General features: G+C 40.7%; 1 protein-coding gene across 1 annotated transcript; it reads right to left on the bottom strand.

Moving 5' to 3' along the window:
• Window positions 1-1,120: 1,120 nt before the first annotated feature.
• LOC124705525 (DExH-box ATP-dependent RNA helicase DExH1-like) lies at window positions 1,121-12,714 on the bottom strand. The gene is made up of 16 exons (XM_047237228.1): window positions 12,643-12,714; window positions 11,988-12,133; window positions 11,643-11,746; window positions 11,353-11,556; window positions 11,150-11,245; window positions 8,781-9,056; window positions 6,800-7,003; window positions 6,557-6,709; window positions 6,243-6,335; window positions 5,080-5,294; window positions 4,245-4,404; window positions 3,874-4,147; window positions 3,583-3,775; window positions 2,778-2,964; window positions 2,051-2,419; window positions 1,121-1,402 (listed from the first exon to the last, which is right to left on the bottom strand). Exons 2-16 carry the CDS (start codon window positions 12,034-12,036, stop codon window positions 1,271-1,273), a joined length of 2,709 nt encoding a protein of 902 aa, XP_047093184.1. The 5' UTR covers window positions 12,037-12,133; window positions 12,643-12,714; the 3' UTR covers window positions 1,121-1,270.
• Window positions 12,715-15,827: the final 3,113 nt, after the last annotated feature.

Here is a 15,827-nt window from a genome sequence, read left to right as displayed (position 1 = left end):
TCGCCCCACCTTTTCCCCTGTTCGGTCTCCTTTGGGTGGGTTGCTGCGACACACGAGCCGAGATGAAGATGGTGGCAGCGGCGGTGGCGAGTTTGACACTGTGATATCGTCGAAGAGAGAGAGAGAGCGCACGCGACGGCGCAGCAGGCCGATGAATTGCAAGAACTGGACGAGCGGAAGAGTCAATTATTGTGCAAAGAGAGCAGGAAGGATGCGTCATGCGAGTCCGGCGCGCCCCACCGGCGCGGGGCTCCAGACGAAAGATTCCCATACGCGTCACTCCTTCTGCGCCGCACTCCTTCTCCTTTGTTTTTTCCCTGACGCGTTTCTTGCTTCGCCCGATCAGCAACCTCCACCTAGCTATCGTGGAGCGCTCTGGAGGGGGGCAAGCACACACGCACTTGCTTGTTCTCAATATATTTTGAGTTTGTAACAATTCATACAACCCAAGATGGTGGTTTGGCTCATAGGTGTATATATGAATCTATTATAAAGAAAAATCTTTATTAAAAAATATCAAGAAAGTTCAAAAACAAATTCGCTTCCACATTCAGACATTTCATGTTAGCTCACAAGCTTTCGGGAGAAAAGAACATTTTATGTTGCCTGTGTAAAAAAAACAGAAAAATATCTCATGAGTAGTCGCATTTGAGCATCAAAATTTGTCTTTTTTACATTAAACATACAAAGTGTTATTTTTCTGGAAAACTTGTGTGCAATATACATGTGTTTTATTTCTTAATTCTTCAACATTTAAAAATGTGTTTTCACAAAATGAGTTCATATGCAGAGCTAAGTTGCATTTCCAGTGTACAGCTGGACTACTCTAGATGGTACCCTGACGTTGCTGCTAGACACTGGAATAATTTTGGTCAATTTGACTTGATGGTGAATCGTTTCCATTTTGTTAGAATTTAGAAAATAATTACCAGTCAAGCAGGGTATTGGTCTCCATTTTGCGCTTAGCAATTAGCATGCTGATCAAACTTAATACTGACCCATTTCAGGAATGGAACTTAACGCAGTCACATATATGCCATGCATTGAAAATTATGCAGGTCATGCACATACATACTGAGCAGATGAAAAAGACATAGTTTACTATGCTTAGTTCAGGAGATGGCAAGAAATACTTAGTTTCTTTTCTCAACACTCAAAATGTATTCATATTCACGAACATATCAGAGTACGCGTCGGATAGACCAGGCAGAAAGCACCTAAAAAAATTGCCTTCTGCGACGTGTATATATATATTGCAGCATCTAGTATTCTAGTGGTAAACGTTTTGACTGTGCAACAGTTCTATGGCCGCAGCCACAACCCCTTTCCCTTCTGAAAAGATGTCAATTGCCGGTTCCTCAATCTTTCTCTGGAGGAGTTTGTCCAGTTCACCTCTTAATCTCTGCCAAGTAAAAAAAAAAAATCTCTCGTTACAGAAAAAATGGATTTAATACAGCAAAACTATTTACAATTTAGATAAGTACTCCCTCCCTATCGGTTTACTAGTTATGCGCATGTACCTAGGTCATCAGTTTGACCTATATAATATAATTATATAACACGAAAATCATAACATTAGAAAATATAACATGTGAAGTTTTTTGTGATATATATCTCATATTTTGTTGGTCAAATTGATAACCTTTGGGGTCACCGGAGACAGGAAATTTCCGAGCAAATAGCCAATATGGAGGGAGTATTTGGTATTTGCTCATCAATAGCCACGAACCAGAGCATAAATCAGGTATATTGAATATCTTAGCTAAAAAGATAACCTATTTTATTCACTGAAATGATTGATAACCAAAGCAGTAAAACAAGGCTTGTCGATACAACTTATATGATAACCACAGCTCAGCTTAGTGTTGTATGAACTGAGGCTCGTATGGAAAAGTAGAAGCTAGATCAAGCAGCAAGCACCGACATTTCAAAATTTAACCAATCACAGCACCAGCACCTTAAGTCTCAAGTCGCCTTTTTTGTTTCAAATTTACTTAACAATACCTTAATAAAAAGTTCAAAGAAGCTATTGTCACGGAGTTGGTTATACCTGAATCAACTCTATGACACGCTTTGGTGCAGAGAAATGAAGATACCCCCCAAGCATCTCGATGCCTTCTCCGGTGTTACTTGGACTTAGGGAACCACCAAATAGTAGAAGAGCATAATCTGATATGTTTGTGGAGTCTCTCACATAGATGCTAGCAGTTTTCACCTTCTCGCTGTAAACCAGATAAGGCAGTGGGAATTGCTGCACTCCCGCATTGACTGATGATGGGTGAATGTCCACCTTTCCAACGTCTTTGGTGTAGAATGCTGTCCTCTTGCCCCGTCTTTTGCACTGTATGACATTTGGGTAAAGCCCAGCACATAAAACAGCAGAAACCATCTCCAGATCCTTACCATAATGGTTATATGCCTGAAATTTTAGCATGGAAGTAATCATAAGCAAACTGAAGCCTTTCAACTGACAAGTAGATAAGATAACATAATGAAATAATAAAAAGAAATATAGACAACTATATAGGTCCCATAATTCACATTCTACTCTTTTGTACAGTTGACTTGTTGCTTATTAAGCACCTATCGATACACAGTATAATGTTCAAACAGATGACAAATGAGAAATTCAGTAACATTAGTGTCTTCTGTGTTGCAATTACAGAACTATGTGGGCGACATATTGTGTGAAGACATGGCAGAACAAATCAGAGCAGCTGCATATATTTTACATGACACTTTATTTTGGAGTGCGAGAGAGGTCAAGAGCTCAAAACCTGCACTCCTCTTGTCTTGCTAACGAACCCAATATCAGATAGTAGATCAAAAAATTGATTCCGCATATCATCCATCATCTTTAGGGTCACTGGAGACAGGAAATTTTCCCAGCAGAAAGAACGTTCCCTTCCACTGCGTTTTGCTTCCTTCCATGCTTCAAATGCCTTAAGAAGCGCAATGTGATCACTGGCCAAAGAGGTCATAAGAAATTTTCAATATGCCTTAAACAGCTTCAACGTGATACTTTTTGCAGGCGATGCTATCATTGGCAAGTGATGCTATGTACTCCTTCGCAAATATTAAATATAAAGCAGTACAGGTTCTAGCAGTCCAATCATGTCACACCTACAAGACTTGTAGCATGTAGCAACCAATAACAAATACTCCCTCTGTATCACTATATCTCCCTGGCCCAGGGAACCTCCATTTAAAATATGTCCATTGAAAAAATCAAGGGTGTAGTTACTGCAATTTTTGCACTTAGTACTTTAATTGCTTTGTGAATTGCTGATTGGTTGTAGTATGTTATTTAAGATTGTCTCCATAGATTTAGAGCTTCATTGGTTTGTGCACATGATAGGCTACTAGGCTGGGGACAGATATTGTGAAACAGAGTGTGTACTACATATGCATTATAAATTCAGCAATACTAGATTGGTACTGAAGATATTGCTTCTCTGAATAAGAAAGAGACCGTCAAAGTAAAAAAGATAATCTCTGTAATATTGGTCGTCGAAAAATATCTACATGTTTCCTCACTAAATATTAATGTGATGTAAGTAGAAAAGAGATTATAATAACCACCTGCAGGAGTCGCCAGCAAATGATCGTTTTACATCATCAGCTTCTTGCTTTCTGTCTATTGGGAGCACAAATGGATTACGATGTGCAAGAGCAGCAGCAATTGTTAATGCAGGATCCAGACACTGGAAGACAGATCCAATGAGCAGCATCTTCCCAATGTTTGGATCCAGTGGAAGTGTACAAAGATGCTGTCCTGCATAAATCAAGGAAGATGGGCAAAAAGTAAATAAGAACACATAGAGCAAAATTAAGCAGGTGAGATAATGTGCGGGTAACAGTAAAATTTCAAACCTAGATAAGTAAGCTCCTCCAAATCATCCAGCGCTCCAATGGTTTTCAGAAGCTCGACTGCATTCTTTACAGAAAGTGGATCTGGAGGTTGCAGTGACTTGGCTAAGAAAGAGGCCACTGCTCCCAGCTGTAAGTTTTTGATAGTAATGCACAGTTCTTGCAAAGGAGTCCTGAGTATTTCAGGCAACTGAAACTGTGGCATGGCATCATGAATGACTTTCGGGTATAACCTATAGCAGACACCTGCCTGTACACGGCCTGCACGACCTCGCCGCTGTGTAAGATCACGAAAGTCACAAACTACATATTTATTTGATATCCAGTTTTACCACAAAAGCCGGTGACATAGTCTGCACTCTGCAGTAACATACCTGATGAGCAGAGGCTTTTGATATCCACGATGGTAGAAGGCACGCTAGCTTATTCAAGGCATCATAACTTGTCTCCTTCGCCTTACCACAATCAATTACATATACAACATCATCTATCGTAATACTGCTTTCTGCAATATTTGTCGCCAGAACAATTTTTCTGCAAAAAGCAATTAAAATACTTCAGATTGTTCAAATAAAATAGAACTAGCCATTAGGGTTTAGGAAAAGATGTTCAAATGAACTTTAGAGCATTCTGTTTGAGTACATCTCAAAGAACAAATTGCATTAAGAAAATTATTCAGAAAAAATAAATAATTTGGTAATTTAGCATCAAGCAATAATGAAAGACATACACCAAATGTGAGGGCAAAAAAAAAAAGTTTAAATGGCCAGATGTTCAAAAGTAAAATGAGAGGGAAATGGAGAAGTTAACTCCATGGTTAATGCCTATGGCCTATCCAAAATCATCATCAAAAAGTTACACTTTCAGTAGTTCCTTCCCAGCCATAGTTTGACCTATCAAAGTTCTGTAGTACTTTCATTAATTCCTTACCAGCCATACGTTTACCTATGTGCTACATATGTGCTAAAATTTAATTTTACCATTAAAACACTGCCAGTGTTAACGAGAAGAACAAGAAACCCAGCATGCTACTAGTCCTATGTAATCATAATGGTGAAAATGGATCCTGAGCAACTGAGGAGGTATGCAAGTTGGAAGACTGAATTATCCATCGTAAAAGCAAAATCATATTCAGAAAGCATAATCAAGATTCAGAAAGCATAATCAAGATTGAATGCTTCTACAGAATATGTCTTTGTAACAAGTTACCTCATATTAGCTGGTGCTCTATCAAAAATTTCACGCTGATTGACAGTTGGCATAGAACCATGCAATGGGAGGACTAGGAATTTGTTGGAATTGCCAAGTAGATTATTCCCTTTAATCTTGTCTAGAAGTTTTGAAATTTCGTCCCAACCAGTAAGGAACACAAGGATTGCACCTTCACCTTCATGACGGCATATATACTCAATTGTACCTTCCACCTAACAATGTTAACATAAATTCATGAAAGTGTAGTATATTAGCAGGATAGATAATTATTACATGTCTACATAATATTGGGATATCATGAAATGCAGGTTGCCTTTGGAGAGAGACCAAATGCAACGCACAAATAGGTGCCATCATAAATCATCTTTGGTTTCGTGAGACCAAATTGAAGGGCGTACCCAGTGCCGAAAGCTTCCCACACATTGTGGGGTCTGGTGAAGGGAATTTATAGGCAGCCTTTCCCTTGCTGTTATGCAAAGAGGCCGATTCAAACCTGGGATCTCCAGGATACAAGTGGAAGGATCACCCTTCCCCAGACATTGTGGTACCAAATTAAGATGAAATTATTTTGGGGAGAGAACAGTCCAGGTGCACTTCTCAGTTTACCATAACTACGTAAAAAATATTAAGCTCCCATTTAATATATGTTGAGGAACAAACAAATGTAATGCACGACAAGCTTCTCTTTTGCTTCATTCTATTATATTTTGATCTCAAATTCAAATTACAAAGGGTGAAAATACACAAACCACTTCTCACTAATTTCCACGATGTTTGCAGACAGGATATCAGTACATAACTACACATATTTACATCTAATAGTACTTCATATTCCATGTGCTTCATTACATCCTTTCCATTCTTGAACAATTTCAATACCAAGGAAGTGGATCCATTAATTAAGGCATCTATTAATACATTATGTCCTTCCAGTTCATATACTAAAGAAGCAAGACATCGGCAGATCTGCTAATGCCTAACGGATTAATTAACAATAGGCAATTAGTAGGCTCGCAACGTCAGTAATATATATATATATATATATCCACTCAATTGCAATGAATTATACATATGTCGAACTAGATCTCATCTCAACAACAAAGAACTTCTTAGTAGTGCAATCAAATGTATGCAGATGAAAGAAAGTTCAGAGTACATACAAGGCTCAAATCTAGTTCAGTGACAGACCAAGCTTCAAGGGACTGCCTTGTTGTAATGCTGTAGTTTCCATACTCCTTATCAATGTCAACAACCTGGAAAAAAGTAAGTGAGCAAGAAAACTATCTACCCACCTAGTTTTAAAAAATGTAAAAATTAAGCATGTTTGCCTTTTTGCACTATTAATCTCTGCACTTTAGTTGTTATCTGCATTAGCAACAATAGAGCTAAATCGTCTGATAAATTGGGCGTCTCAGACTTGTGAAGTCGTTATCCCCTGACATCAGCAATGTGGTAAGAAGTAACTCTGGTTTACCTCAAAAACATCAGACACCGGATCATTCTTAACTGGCGCAGGTCTCTTTCTTCTTGAATTTCCTTGGAAATTCTCACGTTCAGACTTGATCTTGTAGCTGGTCTTTTCTAAAATATCCTCCAAAAACATCTCAGCGACAGGGTAAGTGAATCCCTGATCAAAACAGCTCGATATAAATATAATGTACAACAGTACTCCAAAGGGTATGTCTTAACAAATGATGTTTGCAAGAGATTACAGTACCGGAATATGCATAATAGGAGCTTCCCCAAAGTATTTGGAAAAAAGATCAGCATTTATTGTTGCACTCATCAATACAAGACGAAGGTCAGGACGCCTTGGCAGAAGGTCCCGCAAAATGATGATGAGAAAATCTTCATTCATGCCACGTTCATGAATTTCGTCAACTAGTAAATGAGTTACACCAAGTAGGTCTGGCTCCTGAACCTGCACTTCATACAGTGGTCGCACCATATTTAAAATTAGTAACACCAAAATGACACAAAGTTTGGAAACTAGATAGCAATTCAATTGGATTTGCCTAATCTCAAGATACACAAGAGCAAATATAACACCCTGCCAGAGTTCATCTTTAGATCAGCAATTAGAGATGCAAGTAGGTCAACAACAGGGTACTCTTTACCCTCTTTAGTTTAACAAAATGAACTAATTTTTTCAATGACATCATCATTTTAGAAAAGTTAGCTCATTTTCTTGAACTAAAAGGGTAGACCCTAATAGTGACCCACTTGCATCTCTATCAGCAATAGTTATAGCTACCCGTGGAATGTTTCATAATTAAAATTTACACATGTATCTTAACAGGAGCTGCAGTAGTTCAGTTGCATATTGGACCATGGGAGTGCTAGAAATCACATAATATTTGACTAATTTTCGACATATGGAGGATAAAATAATCTATAATAAAAACCTCAAATCTTTCACATCTCTAACAGAAGTAAACAAAATTGTGTGCCGCTTGTGTCAAAATCATGCCACAGCATTCTGCCATGCTAACTGAAGCATACAATTTCCAGTACTTGGTTTCACAGTATCTATCATCACCCAACCATCAATCAGATCAAGGAAAAACTAAAAAGATTGATGAAAAATGACCATACCCCTAAAATGGCACATTACAACCACTTAACCTCTTCCAAATGTAGGGGTAGATAGTGGAAACCCTGCATTCTTACACTCTTGGTTTCCTCAATGGACAGATATTCGCAACAGACTCCTGGGCATGGTTTAAAAAACCAACTGGTTAAGCTACTGGTTCATCGGTCTAACTGGCGGCTCACCCAGTTCGATGCAGGCAAAAAAATGTACATTGATTTTCAAGTTAAGAGAAAAAATTGACAACCCTATGCTTTAGCTCCCACCATACGGGTTTACAAGGCCTTTTAATCTTGTCTTAAGTAAAATATTTTCGAGTTTGACCAGATTTATAGAGAAAATATCAACATCTAAAGTACCAAATGAATATTACTACATCTATCATGAAAATTGTTTTCATAATGAATTTATTGGATATTGTAGATGTTGATATATTTTTCTATAAACTTGGTCAACCATAAACAAGTTTGACTTAAGGCAAGATTAATATGCCCTGTAAATCTGGATGGAGGGAGTACCAGATGTTGTTGGCTAACTTGGTCACAAAAGCAATGCAGCTAAGTTGCTGGCCGGAAACCCGAGCATGCAAAATGGTGGGACGAAGGTCTTGACTCTTGGGTTTGATTCCTGCTTCTGATACCTCGTTTACTAGTTCCTTTACTGGTTTTTGGTGAAATGGTATTTTAAGCATACCAAACCGGGCAACACTCTGACAGTCAGGTCCTGTTTTTGAACTAGGCTCCAGAGACCAGTGATAGAAAAACAGAAGGAGTGCCGAACACGTAACTGCACAACATGTTGAGAACATAATAGCACCAGGCTTAGTAATTTTGCATATGATGAAGCTTAATTTCCGCAGAGTATTGAACTAAACCTGGAGAAACATTATAGAGCTATAAACAATGCACAGTTCAAGCTAAGATCAAACCAGAAGTTCCAGGATATGTAGAAAGCCAACAAACAAAAAACAGGGCAAAAAAACATACGGAGTAGTTATTTTTTTACCACTTCAAGCAAAACGACAAAAACAAATAAGCAAAAATGGCATGGTGTGTTAGTCATAACTCATGAATATGATTTATCTATCTATCCGTTAATGAAGTCATACCAGTTTTCTAAGCAAAACTCCTGTGGTGCAGAAGAGCAGTCGTGTCTGTGTTGACCGCTTTGATTCAAGGCGAATCTGGTATCCAACAGTCTCACCAAGCTCTTCACCTCTCTCAGATCCTACGCGTGCTGCAACCGATATGGCGGATATACGGCGGGGTTGAGTACAAATTATGCTGCAATCAGCACCACGAAGGTTATCTATCTCCTCTTCTAGTATGAACTGTGGAAGCTGTGTTGTTTTACCACAGCCTGTCTCGCCAGAAATGACCAGAACCTGAAACAGTCAATCCAGTAATAAATAAATAAAATGCTTGTACTATAAGATCAGCTATTGAGCCCTACTGTATAGCAAATATAATAATGTAATGAATATCACAAGATAGCAAAGATGAACAAAAGCCACAACAGTCCAACATTAACTCTGCCAGCTTTATAAGAAGTAAAAAAAATGAGAGACCCGCAAGACTCTCTGCCCACTAGATTCAAGTTTAAGTTAACTGCACCAAAAGATTCTACAAACTAGCAACAATTTATTAACCTGGTAGTGTCCATATGACACATTTTCCGCATATGGATCTCATGTTCAGAATTGGTATCATTCGTAAGACCGCTGACAGTGACAAGGTTGGGGTACAGCTCTGAGAAGCGACGGTCGGCTAACCATTGTGCCAGGGATGAGAGTGAGAATAGATTGGGGAGAGGATTAGATCTTTGCTAGATTATTCTCATTCCTTGGACAATCCATATGAGGTACATGGTGCCTTTTATAGGGAAGACTCAGCTTGATGCATAAGAATAGAACGACGGCTATCCTAACTAACCATATCTTTATCTTCCACTAATTATTAAACATATTTCTTTCCTTGCTATATAGATATCCTTACTAACTGTGTAACCTACTAACTACTGTACTTATCTCTAATGGCTAAGGAACAAGATTCACGCCTCTGGCATTACACCACGCATTTTTAGACGAGCTGCGGCGGTGGTCACGGTAGAGCCCACAAGGAGTACCCACATTGTTGACCGATTCTGCCTGCACCTTTGGCGCTGGAGAAAAACAACCACGCTGCATCCATGCAGTTATGTCAATCAGTTTGGATGCCTGCTTGTTTCTGACCACTGTTAGCCACTTGGCCTGCATAGAGTGGTGTAGTCCACCCATTTGGCCTAAGTAGAAGCTCAATCTCCACAAGGGATTCTTGTGAGCCTTATGATTTGAAGGAAGGGATGCAAGTAGGAATGGCTCATCCCTTGCTGGCGCCACAAAGTGCTGGGAACTGCTAGAAACAGAAGCATCATTGCTAGTTTTGGCAGAGTAGCCATTGCTTCGAGGAGAAACATCTCGCTCTCAAGTGTGGCTGTGTGACTGCCGTTGCTGCTGGGAAGGGCACCCCACCGCTGCTTGTTGTGCAGCCACCGCCCCTGCTGGAGAGGACTCTGCCAACATGGCTGTTGTGTGTGTCATTGCCATCGAGATTGATTGCATGGCTACCTCTTGAGAGAACTCCATCGCTCTTGCTGGAGTTTGCCACTCCGTCGAGATTGGTTGCATCACTGCCGCTTCTCGCGGATGCAGGCTTTTTCACTCCACGTAAGGCCTGGGATTGGACTCCACTTAAGGCGTGGGAGTGGTCAACTGCGCCTTCCATGGTTGCTGGAAATTTCAGCAACACGTCTGTCCTCTTCTACTACTCCCGCCTTCGCCCTTCCTGCTCTGCCGTGAGGTTGGAACAGCTTAGTTGATATGTTCATCAGCTTGTGGAGATTGGTTTTGACCTCAACGGTGTTTGTGGATAAGGTTGCGACCTGGTTGACGAGGTTGGAGAGCTTGCTGTTCTTAATGCCATCCACAATTCCACATTTTCCTGGGACAGATCCAATCCCATTGTCTCAAATGTGAGTGGTCTGATACTCAAGAACCACTGCTCTGACCTTGTCACATGCTAGATTTGGTACTGTTCCTAAGACCAATGAACGTCACAAGGTTGGAGGTACAGCTCCGGAAGCGGAGGGGATGGCCATCCATGTTGTCCGGAATGAGAGGGGAGAAGGTTGGGGGACAGGATTAGGTCTTTGCTAGTTTATTTTAATTTATTGGATAATCCATTGGGGGTATGGTGTAGGTGTACCTTTATAGGGAGTAGGGAAGACTCAAGTTTGATGCCTAAGAATAGAATCCCAACTTCCTAACCAACCATACCTTTATCTTCCAAACTAAACTGGTATCTTCCGTAAATTAGTAGATCAAAATATGAAATATCTATAATGGGCTAAGAGCTGAGATCTACACCTCCTACAATGTATGTGAATATATTCATCTAAACAGATCAAAATATGAAATATCTCATAGGTCTTACTACTTACCTGATTGGCTGCCACTGCTTTCAAAAACTCCTCTCTCATTTTGAATGCAGGCAACTTTTCCCTCAAGGACTGCATTGATCTAGCACTTGGCGTCATCTGAAACGAAACATAGATGGTATAACTTCAGAAATTAGGGGAAAGAGGTGATGCTGAATGTTTGACATTGATGGGGTTTAAAATCACCGGAAAATCACTGGCATTACCTTTTTCGAATGTTGCAGGTCCCTAAGCTGAGAACTTAGCTTTTGTTTATCAATTTCCGTTGTTAATCCAGCTACTGACGATGATGTGCTAGGGAAAGATTGTCGTGTTAAGACAGTGGATGAGCTAGCAGAACCATTGTTATTCGACTGTGCCCTGGACAAAAGGTTTTCCACTCGTCTCTCTGTTTCGTTGGACATCTTAATCTGTCCATAGTTCAAACACAAGTATATCAGCAAACAAAAAATTGCACCTATAGTGATTTAGACTACCTCTAAGACATTAATAGCACCTCATTTTGTGCTGATCCATGCCTCTCATCAAGATCTGCTCGGTAATCAGGTAGTGGCACTTTGCTGAAAACAAGCGTCTTCCCTTTGTTGTATGCATTGCTATCTTCCCCGGGATAAAACACAAGACATGGAAACTATAATTCATCAGATCACAAAAGGCATCGAATGGTGAACGTGAGAAAGTCAGATAATCATTCATCTACTATATACATAAATATGAGCAGACTTAGTTGTTAATTACGTGATTCTCGAAACATTGATGAACTGTTGCATCTATTTGGTGGAAGCTACGCATGCCGGCGGTAATAAGAGAATAAGGCGCATAATAGGTGTGACATCCTTACAAGTAAAGGCCGTGCCTCTGAGCCATGTCTGCAAGTATATTCTGCCCATCGCGTCCGAAATTCTTCTTGACTACTAGCTCCTGCTGAGACCCTTCTCTTAGCTGTCCAATCTTATTCCACCATTCAGTCTCATCCACCTTCTCCACCTGAACCGTAGACATTCACGAGTGTATAAATATTACAGAATCAGCTAGAAACAAGTGGTATAAAATCCTGTGTATGATTTTTATAAATTGGTACATTCAGTAAAGGATGCATTGGGCTTACTACACCTTGTGTAACCATACAATTTGGATGGAACTTAACATGGTTGGAACAGTTGCTAGCAGCTCATTTGGACAGAACAAGCCTTTGTACGCAGTGTAACTAGTTCCTGTTCGAACCTCCTGAGAACTAACACACCAAACAGCTAACTCCATTGTGGGGCCACTGCGGTATATGCACATTTACCACCCAAAATTGGTATGGCAGCAAATTAGCAGTAAACTTGTCGACTAGGTCGCATACCTATAGTTGGACGTTAGCTAGAGCCTACAGGCTTTCATACAAGAGAACAACACGGTGTGGAGCATAAACTACAGGCATGACAGCAGTCGAGCCATCACGAAACAACATCCAGCCACGCGGACACACGGGAGTAGAGCAGAACCCTAACCTCGCCGGCCATCTGCCGTAGCCGCTCGGCGCGCCACTGCGGGTCCCACCACCTCTGCTCACCTCGTCCCCCGCCGCCGCCGCCACCACGGCCTCCCCTGCCTCCTCCGCCCCGCCCGCGCCCGCGACCGCGCTGGGAGTTGGTGCCACCGCCACCGCGCCCGCCGCGCCCGCCGCCGTACATGATGGGAGCAGCCGCTACGGTTGTGAGCGGGCTTAGGGCTCTGGGGGTGGTGGTGGTGGCCGCCAAGGGGAAGGGGAAGCCGGTGCGGAAGAGGAGACTGCCGCGGCAAGCGGAGGAGTGGAGGAGCATCTGGGCCGGGGAGTGGGCATTGCGGAGCGCTCAGTTTCCAGGTGCGTGTTGGCGCGTTCGGGAGAGGAGTGTTTAGTTAGGCAGATGGGCTGAGGCTCTGGGCTGAGATTCCTGTGGGCCACCGCTAATCGGGAGGATTCTCGAGGATTTACCACTTATTTTTAAGGGGGAAAATTCTGCATTTTTTGTCCAGCAAACCATCGCTAATACTCCATCTGGCCCGATTTAATAGTCGCAGTCCATACATTAAAATGTGCTATGTCCAGTTTACCTCGTGTCAATTAAATGGGTCCTGACCCCTTTTTCCCAGAAATGGAATAACATAATGGGTAAAGTTCTAGGGTAGACGCTAGACATGGTGGTGAAGGAGGTGTCGAGAAGAAGAGGATATATAATAAAAAAAGAGCAAGTAAAATAGGAGTAAGAAAAGGAGGAGCTAAATGTCGATGGCGATCAGTCATCCATGGTGGTGAACGACGACGTCGATAAAGATGGCACGTGATAAGAGGCGGGGGGGGGGGGGAATTTGTGATAGGGAGAGATAGTGGAGAACGACAACGGTAAGAAACAAGGAAGCCAATGGAGTAGGCATCATAGAAGAAAGAACAATGTAAGGTAGGGAAACATGTGAATCGTTTGGCGTCAATGTCATGTACGCCACGCTACATTTCACACAGGTGGAACAGCCATCCAATTTAGTATGAACTCGACATATCTCTATGAGCATCACATTTCACGAAAATTAAAGGTAGAATAGAAATTTTTCAAACAACTTTCTACAAGAGAACGATCTTCATATGTGATACAAATTTCAAGAGTTGGGAATTTCCAGACAGTCCTAAGTACTCCAGCATTCTTTACTCCTTTGAGTTGCACTAGCCTGCAATAACAATACTCACCAGCTCGCCAGCTCAATTAGGTCTTCCGCTAATTAGTAACCATTTCATTGCACATTTCATACTGCAAAAATATAAATTCTTTTGTTCAAATTGATGCAGATGCATGTCACTCAGCCAGCTCAGTAACGTAATTATAAACATATACAAGGGATATAACTGTGACCAACAGCACGAGAACAATTAAGGCTACAGAAATTTAACTTTTCCATGTGCACAACATGGGAGACCACTCAAGGCTGGATAACAACAACAACAACAACAACAACAACAACAACAACAACAACAACAACAACAACAACAACAACAACAACAACAACAACAACAACAAAGGTGAGAAATGGAACAGATAACTTGTTCCATGGTGGAACATGGAGCTCAAGCATAGAACTGCTGACACATGAGGATAACTAGATAGGAATATCAACTCTCATCGGAAAGAAGAAACATGATTGGAGGTAATTTGGTGAATCCATAACGGCTGGTTGTCACAAAATAAATCAAGAATGTTTGGTTCATGAGAATCCTCTGTGATATTTTCAATATGTGACTTCGCGAATAGTTGGATGACCAAGGGGTCGCACCTTTGCCCACCAATTTGCACCAAGCTTAGTAGCTTACTAGAGTATTTGTCAGCCTACTGGCTGAAGCTTTACCTGCTTCATAGTTGTCTTCAAGATTTTGAAATGATTTTCAAGGCGGAACTTTGTAAAAACTGTTAGCTAGATCAGCACGGAGCTTGAGTAAATGTATGCACGATGTAGAATTAAAAATGCATGATCAAGTTGTCATGCTGGAGTTCATCAAACAGAAAGCACTAGAAATAAATGTCTTAATTCTGTCATTTGAACAGATGAAAAATATACGCTGAGATTTAACAAGTCAACAAAATTACTACATATTAATTAATTCATCAGATTTTCTGGTCAAATTAACTGAAGAGTAAACTAGAGAAAATCTTTTCAAATAGGTATTCCGCTAATTAGTAACCATTTCATTGCACATTTCTTACCATAAAAGAAGCAGTTCAAATGCAAAAAAAAAGGCATAATCATAATCACATAAACAAGGAGATGTGCAAATAGTGACCTTCCTGGCCAATCATGAGAAGGGAATCCTTCTATTCATCATTGCTGAACGACTTGAATAGACTAGATGCCAGCAAATATTTATCAGACTTGAGCAAGACCACCAACCAAAAGATTGCGACATAATTTAATAGATGCTGCTAGAATACCATCTCATTAAATGAATGAAAAGAGACTACTAAGAGCAAGTACAATAAGGTCTAGTCAGCTGGCTACAGGGATTAAAATAATATATTTGTGTCTAGTTGGAGGAGAGAGAAGAGGAGAGAGAATGTGAGTGAGCTCTTATGCAAGAGCTAGCTCTAGCACGTGCTCCTAGGCAAGGTGTGTGAATGAAAGGTGGGCCATCTATTGAAAAAGTAGTACAATCTTATAGCCAACTATTGTACTTGTTGGCTACATGTTGACTATAGATGACATGGCATCTTTCTTATAGCCAACAACCGGCTATACTATTGGAGTTGCTCTAACTAAGCCTCGAATGAACAGTGAAGCTTTCGATGGGGGGGAGGCATCCAAGAAAGCCTACATACAGTACCTCTTGCAATAGAAGCTAATCTTAATGCTTGACAAGTATGTGCAGTCCATCCAACAACTTTGGTTGCAAATTCATGTGATTGCCACTAGTACCAGCACAATCATGCCACGCAACACTCGGTACAACCTGGATTACGGCGACATTTCAAAGCTTTGGTAAAGCAACACTAACTTGCATACCATGGGCATTTTTGTCTGCTGGAACATTGTAGCTGACAGCAGGGCTAAAATATGATTTTCAAGATATGAGCATAAACGTTCATTATACTGGTTATCCGACTATCTGTATATCACAATGAGCAAAGTCTATCCACAGAATAAATTGAGAAGAAAAAAATCGGTTTCTGTATAG

This window comes from Lolium rigidum, chromosome 4 (assembly GCF_022539505.1).
Source record: "Lolium rigidum isolate FL_2022 chromosome 4, APGP_CSIRO_Lrig_0.1, whole genome shotgun sequence".
NCBI classification, from domain to species: domain Eukaryota; kingdom Viridiplantae; phylum Streptophyta; class Magnoliopsida; order Poales; family Poaceae; genus Lolium; species Lolium rigidum.
This window is presented reverse-complemented; position numbering and strand designations above follow the sequence as displayed.